Source organism: Orbicella franksi, chromosome 12 (genome assembly GCF_964199315.1).
Source record: "Orbicella franksi chromosome 12, jaOrbFran1.1, whole genome shotgun sequence".
In the NCBI taxonomy this organism is placed as follows: Eukaryota; Metazoa; Cnidaria; class Anthozoa; order Scleractinia; family Merulinidae; genus Orbicella; species Orbicella franksi.
This window is the reverse complement of record NC_138156.1, coordinates 6,807,805-6,822,315: the sequence shown is the minus strand read 5'-3', so window position 1 is coordinate 6,822,315 and position 14,511 is coordinate 6,807,805. Positions and strand designations below refer to the sequence as shown.

Genomic DNA, 14,511 nt, shown 5'->3' with positions numbered 1-14,511 from the left:
GGGGAAACCACGTGGACAGGTCTGATGGCCATGTGGCTTGGCCTCGATCTCAAGTGTACACAAACACACCCAAATTATAATTTATTCTGCTTCTATCTCTTGCAAAATATTGAATTTCTCATATTTGTGCCTCCCAGTTCATGCAAGGAAGACAACCCAACGAACAGCAGTCCCTTACTCTTTTAGCATGATAGTCGCGTGATTGTCTTCTCAAGTTTCTTCTTCTAAAAATAGATTTGATAATTAAAAATTTGTAACCTCACGCCACGCCAGGCATAAAAGGTCTTTCCGGCTGTACAGTGTAGCATTTCGGGCGATCGGAAACTGATGGGCTTTGAACGCTTGGTGCGTTTAGCGAGTTCCCGGATGATAATAATAACAAACGGCGGGCAAAGCACACTGGTCGACATTTTTTTGACATTGTTGTTTTATTTTCTCGCTCACTTCACGCTCAAAAAAGCACAGCAAAATAGATTTGAATAATCTGGAGTGTACTGTAGGATGAAAAGTTTTGATTATTGTTATTATTTATAGTTCTAGTTCCCAGTTTCTTTTCCGTCTCTGAAGTAATTATAGAGGCGAGGATACCAAGGTCAGCTAGTTAACATGGCGCCTTGTGCTGATGTGTGCAGTGGGTTGAATCCGTAATTTTCCCTCAGAAATAAGTTTTCTTTGATGTAGAAACTCGCAAAAATCGTTAATACATTATCTCCTGTAGTGGCTTAGGTAATCGTAAGCGTTCCGTTTGTACGTGTAGCTCTTCATGCAGTTCAAACTTTAATGGTAGCTTACGTGTACAAAACTTCCTGTGACAAAATAACACCTGCAGGTTTTTTTGTTCTCTTGAAGGCTTTATTTTGAAGAAGACGGAACGACTTAATACTCCGAAAAGATGGTCGACTGCAAGTGCTGCAAGAATTTGTTTGGATTCGCTGCCTCCCGTCCTCCTTGTGTTGTTTTTACTGTCTGCCTAGCGGCTTTCGCCATTGGTTTGTTTTCTCTCGGCTACTTCGTTCAGATGTACGGCTGGTTTAACACAGACGATGTCCACAAGAAGGTAGCAATGGATGATTTTAAGTAGCAGTTGGTATTCGTTCTGTTAATATAAATTTGTACACTCCTCACCTGGCCGGCTGTAAGCTTATATGTCTTACATTCTAACTTACATTGACACTGGATTTTTAAAGAATTGATAGTGCCTTTGTGGGGAGTTTAAATATTGTCCAGTTCTTGAATTTATACGATATGGAAAAAAGTGCTTATTTTGCCTCGTATACTTGCCTCGTTATTTTCACTTCGCCTATTATATGGGAATTTTTATCATTCCATCCTTTGATGTGTTGGAGAATTTGAAAAATTAACAGGGACCATGAAAATTGAATCATCATTAATTTGTGTAAATAGGGAACATTGCAAGAGGTGGCAAAATGTTTTATTAATCAAAATACTAGAAATGAGACTCTCATGGCCTGTTACTTTTGATTGTCCTTCTGCAGTCTATTACCTCAAATTTATAAGAAACAAAAAACGTTCTGGGTTTCTGCCTGAGTTTACGTCAGTTGTAAAAACCTGAGCAGAAGTTTAGGAGAACAAAACCACAAGTTGCTGGCACATTTTCCACAGCTTTGTCAAGTTCTCTCAAGGTTAAAAAGTTTTTTATGGGTAATTACATGATTTCAAGTGCAATTTGGAGTACCGTAAATCCTCGAATTAGCGCCTGGGGCACTTATTTCAAATTTAGGAAAAGACGGGGGGGCGCTTATTCCAGGGGGGTGCTTGTTTAATATTTCCCAAACCGTGGCCTGACTATCATTTTTTTAATACATCCTCTGCGCATAAACACCAACATAAGCTGTTTATTGAAATAAAAAGCTAATCCTAAAGTTTACATCGCAGCACCATTGGTACTTAATGTGTTCAATGTTTTCACTAAACGTGTTCACAAACTGAAACAATGTACAAATCTAATACTACATGACAAAAACTATACATCCTTTGTTGTCTCATTATGAGGTGCGTATTTTCAATTTCGGCCGATAGGAGGGGCGCTTATTCGAAGGGGGCGCTTATTCGAGGGGGGTGCTAATTTGAGGATTTACGGTAAACAAGCACAAGTAAATTTTTCAAAGGCTAACAAAATTGCACAAGTGTATAGAGCAAGTGCAGTTTGTAGTCTTTGAAAAATTTACCAGTGCTTATTTATTCCAAATTGCACAAGAATAATTTTGTGATTACATGTTAATAATGCACTTGAAAACATACTATTTTAGGTCTTTTTCTACACATTGTTTCCTTAGGCAGGCTGGCAACTGTGTGTTTGGTATTCCAATAATCTTCAAACATTTCTTAGAACATTCAGAAAACTTCCAACAATCTTCAAAAGTCTTTGGCAAGCTTTAACTGATCATCAATCATCAGCAATCCTCGGAAAACTTTGGTAATCTTCGGAAGGGTTTTGGGTGATTATTGGAGTTGTTCAAAAAACAGTCTGGTGATATTCGCTGATCTTTGGAAGGGTTCGTGTGATTTTCAGAAGTGATTGGAAAACATGTAATTACCTTTGGCTCTCTTTGGAACGATTTGATGGCTGTTGGTAGTCTTTGAGTGTCTGTGCTGGTTTCGGAAGTATTCATTGTAACTTGCACTTGTGTTACACGAACAATGCAATTGTTTTTAGCCAATCAGAATCAAGTATTTTAATAATAGGAGTAATAATAAAAGTTATAATTAGAGTTAATAGATTTTTAAAAGAATCTAATAACTCTTACGAAAATAATAATGAAAAAAGAAAGAAGTCACTTGTTTATTGTGGTAATCAAAATGTGAATCCTCTTTGCTCACACAATCAACAGCTTGTGTTAGCTAAGTATTTCTTTAGAATAGAGTTCTAGAAACCCACTTCTTGAGCATGTGCATCCTTGGAGGGTATTTTCCTAGTAGATTTGACATGGCTTTTATATCACTCATTATTGTCACAGCCTATTGTGATTTTTTTTTCTTAGTTAAGGAATTTGTTAACATATTGCTTTGTTGTTATAGGAATGGCATTCTTTCTTAGATCACTTGGGTTCCTCTGAATTCTGTATCTTTGAAAATCAAACTTTTTTGTCCAATGTCACTGAAGTAAACTCAACCAACGTTACTGGCCCTACTCCTGTTGGGTTTACAACTGTGACTATACCAGTGCTTCATCTCTCTGTGTTTCCTTCGGATGATTCTACTGCAGTGGTCAACAATGTAACTCATGTTACAGCAGAAATGCCAGCAACGCAACTTGGTCTAAAAGGTCTGTAACTTTGTTTCTTTTGATACATGATGTTTCTTTAGTAACCAGGGATTTTCACACGACCAGATAAGGCTACACAGGGCCCAATGTGTTAATTCTACAGATCACCTTAAGTCCCGGCCAAACGATTTGCAACATTTCAATGCAACATGTAGCAACATTGCTGGGTGCAACATGTTGTGCATGTTTGACCACCCTTTTGCGACATGTTGGACATTGTTGGCTTGAGTTAAACTTGGTCAAATTTGAGCCACCAATACCCAACATTTTGCAACACATCACAACACATCTTAACGGGGTGGCCAAACTTGCACAATATGTTGCCCCCAACAATGTTGCACTGTGTTGTGTTGACATGTTGTGATCGTTTGGCTTGGGCTATAGAATTCTGAAAGAAAGAGGCAGATCTGTAGAAGCTACCACCTTGTAACTTCAACTTCAACTTCACTTTATTTTGCACTTACATTTTGAAATTACAATATTAGCATAAAAAGAAAATAAGATACATATATAACAATTAAAGGTGACAATGGTGTATATAGTTTGTGCATGGAGGCTAATTGAACTGCGAGGTTATCGAGTTAGCCTCCATCTTGTTTGAGTGAACATAAAAAAAACATGGGAGTAGAAGGACGGAGTACTGAAGGAAAGAGCTAGAAGAATGGACAGTATTGTTATAGGACAGTTCAAGCACTGCTATTAATGTATAAGTTTTAGTCCTTCCTGAAAGAAATCATTATGGGTACTTATATGGGAAAATGGTCAATTATTTTCGAGGTAGATACCTAATATAACCTGTGTTATATATTTTTCTTTGTTTCAAAATGAAGCTGATAAAGACAACAAACATCCTTATTTATTAATCTGCAATTATGCCAGTTGATTATTTAATCAATTTACAATAATTTATGTTGCTTCCTTAATCAGGTCTCCCGGAGAACTTTGTTGTCAACATCACATTGTTTTTTCTTCAACCATCATTCCTGGGTAGGTGTATGATTTTTGTCTAATAACATTAAGAAACTGGATCGTTATGCAATTCAAGCATTTTCACTGGCTTAGCCAAATATGGTTAAGCGTATGTGTGATTTTTTGGGGGTGTTTTTATTTTTATTTAAGTTTAATTTTCTATATTTTTGGGACATCTTAATAAAACAGTTATTCCACTTGTGCTTCTTGGACATGAGATGATTATAGCCAACTTGACGCAATGGGCCTCGTTGGCTATCTACAGTATCATCTCGCATCCAATGCATGCTTGTGGAATAATTGTTAAAATACTAGTAACTGGACCGAGTGGAGTACATTTTAGGCAGCAATCAGGTGAGTTATATTAATATCAGAAGAGTGTGCATCATAAGGATGATTTGATATTACAAGCATGAATACTCACTGAATTGTGTTGTACTCAGTCCAATTAGTAATAAGCATATCAAAATAAAAAAAATATCCTTCAGAACTTTTTTTGAGGGAAAAAGTCATAAGCACCTTCCAGAGGTTAAAAAAATTATTTATTAAGAAACAGTAAGAAGGAAGCAATCTACTGTAGGAAAAAAGATGGCGGCTGTACATTTTACCACAATGCCTCGCGAACCTAACACAGCCCAAAAGGCACGAAGACAGCCTTATAATTACAATATTTGTCCCTGTACTAAGGATATTAAGTAGCCTAGGTTCAAAGATTTTATAACCTTTCTACGTTTTTATGAACATTGTTTAGGTTTTCATGTGCTAAGAACTATGGGTAAATGTACCAGTCGCCATCTTTTTCCTACAGAGGATTAAAGCTCATTGATGTGCAAACGGCATAGGTATCAATTACAGGTATCCAATTACAAAAAGTTGCAAATTATCTGATAACTGTAATTGGACACCTACATGATTGTGGATCAATTACGTGACAAATAGACCCGTACACTCACACATCGTGCATAATCTCATACACAAAGATTCATTTCTCATGCACACCTTGCTTACAAGTTATTTCTTGATTAGTAAACCTGTATTTAACAGACTGACTAGACAATCTTCCCTAAGCTTCTGTTCCATGTTAAACTCAGGGTGTGGATTTCTTTAACTTTGGCAACTTAGGAATTCTTTGTATTGAAAAGTCATGTCTTCTTTCCGAGCAAAGTAGTTATTATTTAGGGTGATATGTTATTGCATGTTCACTTCTTGAATTAAGAAATTCATCTTAGTACTAGATACAAAGATTTACATGAACATGCATTTTGCCAGAACAGTAGTGTTCCTTCAGAGGAGGTGTGCCCAAAGTAGAGTTTCCTCCCTATTTCTTAATTTCTCAATCTAAAATGACAATTTTAATAAATGTGTACTAAGGTGGAGATTAAATAATGCCAATCGTCACTTGTTTTTCTCAAGAAGGGTCATCATTTCAAAATTATTGCAATCTTTTAAAATGTTAACATGTGAATGTGCTTATTCTACAGACTGCCATAAAAATAAATGCTTATCAAAGTACCTGGAGGCATGCGGATCAGTTACTGTACCGACTGATATCGTCCCAGATCACTTGTAAGTAAATCTTTTAAAGGAAACTGTAGTGTGTTATTGTCCGACTTCACACAAGAAAATTCCTCTCCCCCAAACCTCAGGCAGATAAACATTTGTGAACTGTAAAAGCCTCTTCCTCTGATAGGTCAGAGGGTACATGTAGATTACCTTGTACCACTCTGTCTCAAAACACCATTAAATTAATAATATTTAGTAGACTGGACAGTATTTGATTTCTACACTCATCAGTATCTGAGACTGTGTAACTTCTTTGGGTTCAACTGGATTGGCAAATGCTGAAGGTTTGAGCCTTGATTATCATTATGTCATCTCATGACGCCAGTGGATGCATGCTGTCTTTTGTGCCTTAACGCAACAGCAAATTTCTATGAAAGTGTGTTGGTCAGATAGACGGTATCTTTGACAAGGAGATTTGATGTTTTTTTAGTCCTGGGGTATAACAAAACACTTACCTTGCAAGAGAAATAATCTACAGTTTTTCTACCGCAGTACTCGGTCTTATGATGCTGGGAAATTTCAAGAGTATAGAGATATTTGATTTTATGCAAGGAAATTTGTTCAGAATTTAGACTGTTGTTTGAATAAATATTTGATCGTGTTTCTCTTGTTTCATGATATATTGGCAGAGATGCTTTGTGTTTTCAATTTTCATTGTTCTTACTCTTCCAAAATTTAAAATTGTCTGTCTTTAGGTCCAGAAGCACTTGCAACGCGACATCTGTTAGCAACATAAACATTGCACAAATGGTGGGCATTGAGACGCATGCAAGAACAGTGGAACAAGAAAGGAAACTGTGTTCCACCGGAATAAAGGTTGAAACAAGTGTGCCTGTGAACAACCAGCATACTACAACTGCGACAATGACCTTGGTAAGCCATGATATTACAATCTGTAAGTAAAGCTCCTGGCAGTTTAGAATCTGCAAGTTTTGGTAGAAATGAGCCAAGAGAGCAGTGACCTTTGAAGTGTCACAAAAAACTAGCAGTCCAGGTTTTTATGCCTTCAGTTTTTGAAAACACCACTGCTTGAACAGTTCTACATAAATAAAAGATTAAAACAAAAAGTCGCAAATGTTAAAGAAATAATACTTAAATACTATTAGTAATCAAAGATTATGAGAATGTGTTTGATGCCGCAACTTTAATATACATACCTTGAACAAATAGTTTCACTAGCTGACTTTCAACCTCAGTCTGTTGCTAAAATCAACATTTTTCATCAACAACGGAGGTTTTACAGTCAGATTTATCATTCAGTATAGTGTCTTGATACATGTACGTTGCGTGACGGCACCAGTTTCTGTTGACTCCCAAGTTTAAAAGAACTACAATATTTACAGTAACCTTCAAATTTCATGCTAAATATTCTCACATTAACTAGTAATGTTTGAGCTTAAAAGCTAATTTATAAAAGTATATTTTTTAGGTACATTATTCTAAGCTGGAAGCACAAAATATAAGCAAACACATTTTGCAATCACATGCTCGTTTCCATAAATCAGAAACAAACTCCATGTGACTGATTCAAGTGTGTTTCCCCCGGTGAACAAAGTAGACAGTAATTACATTGCCGTTCCTTGGTTCAGGCTCACTTTTATGGATCTTGCCCTCAGAGTACTTTTCCACCGATTCCAAGCAATATTCGACCAGATAAAGATTGAGCTATCTGTCGCGATTGGAACTAATCAAATGCAATCAAATTACAGGCAATGAAATATAGTTGTTACCCATGGTTAACATCCTAAAGCCAAGGTGATTCAAAGTTATGTTTGTGAAAATATAAAATTAACAAGGACAATTCTCTCAGATATCAATAAATGCTACCGTAGAACCGTTTGAATTCAACAAAATCCAATGCTGAGAGCACAAAATAGCAAAGCCTACGGCGACTGAATGGAAAGAAAGATCCAGTGCAAAGACGAGCTCTCATGGCCTGCTCAAATGCTCACATGTTCATCATCACATGAAACAGTAGCAATGGTACCAGTTTACTGGCAGTGACATGCCCCTACAAAAATCAAGCGGGGTGGCCATTTTAGTGTCCTTACAGGAATGTGGATTTTTTCTGCATATAACCGTACAAAGGAGAACCAACTCTAGAAAGCGACAGGTCAAAATTAATTGGACATTTTCTTTTCAGGTTGATGCTTCAGCGGTCAACTTAAGGCTTCAGTACTCCAGTTACTTCTTGTTTGTTATGGTGATCACTTGCGTGCTTTATGGAATGATCAAAGGGAGACCAGTGAAACAGAATTATAATAAAAAGGTACATGAGCCAGATTCTTGTGTTGAATGAGAATATTGTAGAGCTGCTTGTAATGGTTTTCAGAGATATGTGAACTTTTTGAGTTTCACTGTTGACTGGTTTCAATGTTGTGGAGTATCAAATCATGTTTTAAAAGCCGTCAACTCCCATAGCATTCTATGTTTAGAGTTGTACTTACTTACTTAATCCTCTTCGTTCCTAAGTGGAACATAGGTCCTCAACTAGCGCGCGCCACCTAACCCTATTTTGTGCAGTGCCTTTTGCCTCATTCCACGTAACATGCTTCGCCGCCAACTCTGCCATTCTCGTGCGCCTCCAGCTGTTTTGGGGTCTCCCTCTCTTTCGCTTCCCCTGTGGGTTCCACTCTAGTGCCCTCTTGACTACGTGTCCATCTGGTTTCCTCAGTGTGTGGCCGATCCAGCCCCAAGCTCTCTGCCTTATCTCTTCCTCTATCGGTCGTTGCCCTGTTTGACTCCAAAGGTCCTTGTTGCTGATTTTTCTAGGCCACCAAATCCGCAAGATGTTCCTCAGGCTCTTATTGATAAACACTTGCAACTTCTGCTCCAATCCCTTGGTCAGCCTCCAAGTTTCAGAACCATACAAGAGCACCGCCTTCACATTTGTCCCAAAGACTCTCAGCTTGGTCTTGGTTGTTAGTGCCGTGGATCGCCATATTGGTCTCAGCATCGCAAATGCCTGTCTTGCCTTTCCAATTCGTGCCTGAATGTCCTCGTCAGTGCCTCCCTTCTTGCTTACAATGCTCCCAAGGTATGTGAACTCATCCACTTCCTCAACCCGCTTCCCAGCTACCGACACAACATCACCACGTTTGGTACCAATACGCATCAGCTTTGTCTTGGTGGCATTGATCTTCAGGCCTACCTTCGCACTTTGTACCTCCAAGGCTCGTGTCTTATCCCTCATATCCTGTATTCTGTGCGACAGTAGGGCCAGATCATCGGCAAAGTCAAGATCTTCTAATGATGTCGTAAAGGTCCACTGAATACCTCTTTTCCTGTCAAAGGCTGTCCTCATCACCCAATCCAGGGCGACCAGAAACAGCAAGGGAGATAGCAGGCAGCCTTGTCTTACCCCGGTCCTCATATCCAATGGTTGAGTCTTCTGTCCATTGTGTACCACCTGTGCGGAGAAACCCTCATAGAGAACTCTGATGATGGTGACTATCTTGTCAGGCAACCCGTAGTGCCGCAACAACCTCCACAAAACATCTCTACTGATACTATCGAAGGCCTTCTCAAAATCGATAAAGTTGATGTACAAGGAGGACTGCCACTCGATACTCTGTTCTATAATAATCCGCAGTGTTGCTATTTGATCCGTGCAGCTTCGACCTGCTCGAAAGCCCGCCTGTTCCTCTCTCAGCTTTTCGTCCAACGCAATCTTGATGCGCTCCAGGATCACTCTGCAAAACACCTTACTTGCCATGTTCAGCAACATAATGCCACGCCAGTTTTTAGTGCAGAGTGCACTATTGGGATGGTTATGGGGGTTGCCTGCCGCTAAGGAACTAAGACGCTATGGCGCTATGGCGCTATGGCGCTATGGCACTACGGCGCTATGGCACTACGGCCCTATGGCGCTAAGGTGTAAACTTTAATGTTTGTTTAATTAATTAATTTCAATTAATTAATTAGTCTAGAGGCAGGGAAGTAGTGGGAGTAGGGTGGGAAAGGTACATGTGTACTCTACGTAAAACACATTCCATCGCCGTCGCTTAACTTTGAACATCGCAAAGCTATATATTTGTTTCAGGTAACCCCTTGCTCTCCTTGTGGTACCATTCTCCTTAGAACAAAACTAATTTGCCCTAAACGCATGCGTAGATTAGTTAGGGTTCGTGGCCTCTATATTAGGTGAAGGATACATTGCATACGGAATCACGCACAAATGTTGAGTGGTTTTCCTTATGGTAGAGCTCAACATGTAAGACGCATGCGTTCTAGCATTGTTAGTGTTATACACTATCTTTACACGCAGTATTTTATATATCGTGTCATGTGACCAAGGACGGCAGTTATTTTTCAGGTAGCGCCAGTTGTCCCTTTTTATTGCAAAAGTGAAACGTTACTGTGGCTGCGTAGCTTTTAGAATTACAAACAGGTCGGTTCAACAGATATCATCTGCTGTTTTCAATCTACAATAGTGTGCTTGTCCGAGTTCAAATATATTGCTTCTCCTTAGCGACTTGTTTATTTCTTGCCTTAATTGTGTCTGTAAGAGAGACCAAAAAGTTCTCAAGTTAGTGGCGTTAATACTCCTCAAATTGTGAATTTGTAACAAAAGAAACCAGAAAAATGCTCAAATATTGCTGCAGACGCCGTGGCACCTAATGAAAGCGCAAATTAATTTAATCAGTCTGTGAGGAGACTCATTCATATCGGCCAAGTAGCGCTGTTTATCTTCAATACTTTTCGTTGAAAAGCTTCTCAGCCATCAATATCGTTGTGTGTTAATTTTGAATTGTTTTATTGTTAACAACAAAGGTGGCAACAGAAAAAGAAAGTGGTATTTCGTGACTATCTGATAATTAAATTAGTTCTTGTTCATCGGTAAAAATTTGCATTTTTAGTAAAACATCGTCTCTGTTCCGTTTCTTCATCACTACATCAGATATTTAACTTTCTTTCATTTATCTCCAAAAAACAAGGACATCTTCCGTATGTTTTGGAGAAAACAGGGGTTTCATATTACATGGCTTTGCGAGGAAAACAAAAGTATCAAGTTACAAAGTTGGCGTGAAGAGCTAAATTGTCACGTTTGCTGCTTCAGCGTATTGTTGAATTTAAAATGAACGAAAATCAACTTAAAGCACCAGTAGTAATTAATTTGTGCGTAATGTTTGGACCTTGAATGAAAATACAACCTTGAAACATACACACTGCAAAGGGGAAAAGCCGTAGCAGACTACCAAGATAGACACAAACCGGAAGTGAATCGAGTAGGGGTGAGTACTTATGGGACTACTGTACCAGAGCTATCAATTGCGCTCTGCACTATCTGAGATTGTCTCACTAGTTACAGTAGCTCAAATCACCTTTCTTGGGCAGCTTGATTAGCAGACCTTTTCTCCACTCCTCTGGTATCTTCTCCTCATTCCATATCCTGTTGCAGAGGCCCAGGAGAACCTCCTCTGATGTGTCCCCTCCCGCCTTAATTGCCTCTGGTGGAACTTCTTTATAGCATTCTTGATTTCAATACGTGTAACGTGACCTGTCCTGATGTTAAGTTCGTCATTTGGCTCCACCTCTGGCGGGTTGATCGGCTCCTCATGGTTAAGCACTGTTTGAAAGTGCTCCCTCCACCGGTGCATCTCCTCCTCTGCTGTCCTGAGCAACACGCCTGCCTCATTTCTCACTGGCTTACAAGTATTCTGGATCCTCCCACTTAGCTTTCTAGTGATCTCGTACAAAGTCCTTGCATCACCTCTCTTTCCAGCCTCCTCAGCTCTCTCAGCTTCTGCTTCCACATACGCCCTCTTGTCTCTCCTACACCTCCTCTTCACCTCCCTATTTAACTCTTGATGTCTTTTACTTGCCTCTCTCTTCTGGTTTCTTGTTCTGGCCATGTTTATGGTGTTTTTTGCCATCTTTCGCTGCTCGATTAAATCCCAAGTCTCCTTGCTGATCCACTCCTTCCTGTTTGCCTTTGCCCTACCCAGCACCTGCTCGCAGGTCTCCACATAACCTTGTTCAATCTGCCTCCATTCATCATCCACTGACAGTTCCTTCTCCTCCATCAACTGCTGCAGACCCTCAAATCTGTTATGCAGTGCTAGCTTGAATGCGTTCCTAACCTCCAGATCTTTCAGCTTGCTGACCTCAAAACGCACTCGGCCACTATCCCCCTTTCTCACTTTGGCAATCCTTAGCCTAACTTTTGCCATCAACAGGTGGTGGTCTGACCCAACGTCTGCTCCACGCATCGCGCGAACGTCCTGCAGTGAGCTCCTCCATCTCTTGCTAAATGCCAGGTGGTCGATCTGATTCACAATACCACCATCAGGAGACCTCCATGTCCGCTTGTGACACTCCTTATGGGGGAACAGCGTTCCACCGATTACCAGTTCATTTGCCTGACAGAAGTCCGCCCATCTCTCACCATTTTCATTCATCTCAGCTCTTGCTCCATGTTTACCCATCACCTCCTCTCTGCCTGTGTTATCCATTCCCATCTTAGCATTCATATCTCCCATGACGATCTTCACATCTCTACATGGCACCTGCTCCAAAACCATCTGTAGCTGGTCGTAGAAATCATCCTTCACCTCCTCCGTTGCCTCATTTGTTGGGGCATAGCATTGCAAGATGGTAACCTTCTGCCACCTCGAGTTGAACCAGGCTCTGATTATCCTCTCAGACACTGGCTCCCATTCCAGCAGACATTGTGCAGCTTCTTTGGACAGAATAAAGCCAACTCCTCTCTCATGATTTTCACCTTCATCCATTCCTGAGTATAGCACAGTTTCGCCTGTAGCTACCCTCAACTTCCCACAAGAGTTCCATCTCATTTCACTTACTCCTAGAATACTAATACCATACCTCTGCATCTCCTTGATCACCTGTGCGCACTTACCAGTCTCAAACATTGTCCTAACATTCCATTGCCCGATCTTCACACACGCTTTTGGCGACAGCAATTTCGTCGGCGGTTTATGCGTCATTCGCTGCTTCGCACGTTGTTCCAACCGGGTGATAACATCTTTTACCCCTGCTTCCCGATAGGGTGCAGTGGTAGTTCTAGCTTCGGTTTCTGTTTAGAGTTGTAGGCAAGTTTTTTTCATGATGGCATTAGCTGTATGTGCGTTAATTATTATTAAAATCAATAATATGATATACATTATGTAGTGGCATGCGACAAAGGTGAATTGTCTAAATCGGCCATAGAGGTCAACACAATTTATATTTTGCTTTATTTTTGCAGGCAAACCTTCCACTGTGATGTACATATAAGATGAGCAGACCATTCAATTTGACGTCAAATCATCACACATTCATTGTTTGCATGTTCATGGTGATGCAGTCCTATACATACTGTATAGATATTCCACACCTGTAAATAGTTTTGCACTGTGTTATTGTGGACATTCAGATTGTTTACTACAGTTGCTAAATAATATTCCTGTTGTAAACAATATTTGCATGTTTCCCCATGAGCGAGTCAGTGGCAATTTGCTAACCCAGGATTAATTTCTTTTTATCGACATTAACATGGCAGGGGAAGCATAAAAAGGTTGCTAGCTTCCTAATTAGATTCTAATAAGCCTGGAAGAAAAAGGCACTTTTTTCTGCTCTTGAAGCAGTAATAATTGTTTTAGGCCTGCTTTAACTGTTGCACTTTTCTTGAACTTATTGCTATCAGAGGCTGTTGTACACAAATTATGATTAACTATGTCTGTATCAGCATCATGCTAGAGTTACATGGTATGATTGTTCCTCTGTAGATTTTAGATGGCTCTGGTTTGACACATACACTTCAGCTGAATTTGGTGACATACCAGAATTATTTTTCAGCTTTGTACTTGGATTTTTCAAAGATCTAAAATTTAGATAACAAGTATTGGCATTCACATGACTGATTTCAATTTGATTTTGGTTCAGCTGCTCATAGGGTTACAGTGGAGATTTTTTTAACTATATACTTGTATTACTGTTGACATTTCTATGAAGTAAATATATCAATTTCCGTATTTAATTTAATATTTTAGCTGTTGTTTAATCTGAGTGAATAAATGCAAATAAAGATTTTCAGGATTGACCTTCCCCTAGAATTCCTTAAAATACAAAGTAATTTATTTGACTAGATTTTGTGTTATCCATAATAAGCCTATAATTTACAGGAAAACGATTTTTCCTCAAATTAGCCATAGCACTTACATGTAGTACGTAGTCGTTTTAGGGGATATAATATTTGATTATTTACTCATATTTCTTTAATTTCCCCTTTTCTCTTATTCTCTCTGTTAATTAAAGTAGATCATATTCTTAGAGTAATAGTAATCTGTCCAGAATAGCTTTGCTAGCTGCGAGCTACTAAGGCTTATAAACCTTTTATGTACCAGTAAAGGTTACTGTTCTGTTCTGTTCTGTTCACCAAAATCAAAGTATATTCACCATTTTGAGATGATTGTCCCTTGTAAGAGCAGACTTGCGAGAAATATTTTTCTTAATAAACTAAGCTTCTCGCAAGGGTAATTTCTGTTTTACCACATTTGGTTGATGTTATTTCAGGGTTTTTTGTGATGCAAAAAACGTTGCTCTTATTAACCTATTGGTGGCAATTTTGCGCTTATACGGGTTTTGTTTCATCAAAACTTATTTCAGTATTTAACACTATTAATAAATTAAATGAAAGAGGGGAAAGTAGTCAATAAATTATATATTAAAAGATAAAGTTAAATAAGAAT

General features: G+C 39.0%; 1 protein-coding gene across 1 annotated transcript; it reads left to right on the top strand.

The window, feature by feature from the left end:
• Positions 1 to 351: 351 nt before the first annotated feature.
• LOC145463846 (transmembrane protein 248-like) lies at positions 352 to 14,510 on the top strand. The gene is made up of 8 exons (XM_081447639.1): positions 352 to 726; positions 850 to 1,057; positions 3,040 to 3,286; positions 4,214 to 4,273; positions 5,737 to 5,821; positions 6,514 to 6,691; positions 7,962 to 8,087; positions 13,029 to 14,510. Exons 2-8 carry the CDS (start codon positions 893 to 895, stop codon positions 13,044 to 13,046), a joined length of 879 nt encoding a protein of 292 aa, XP_081303765.1. The 5' UTR covers positions 352 to 726; positions 850 to 892; the 3' UTR covers positions 13,047 to 14,510.
• Position 14,511: the final 1 nt, after the last annotated feature.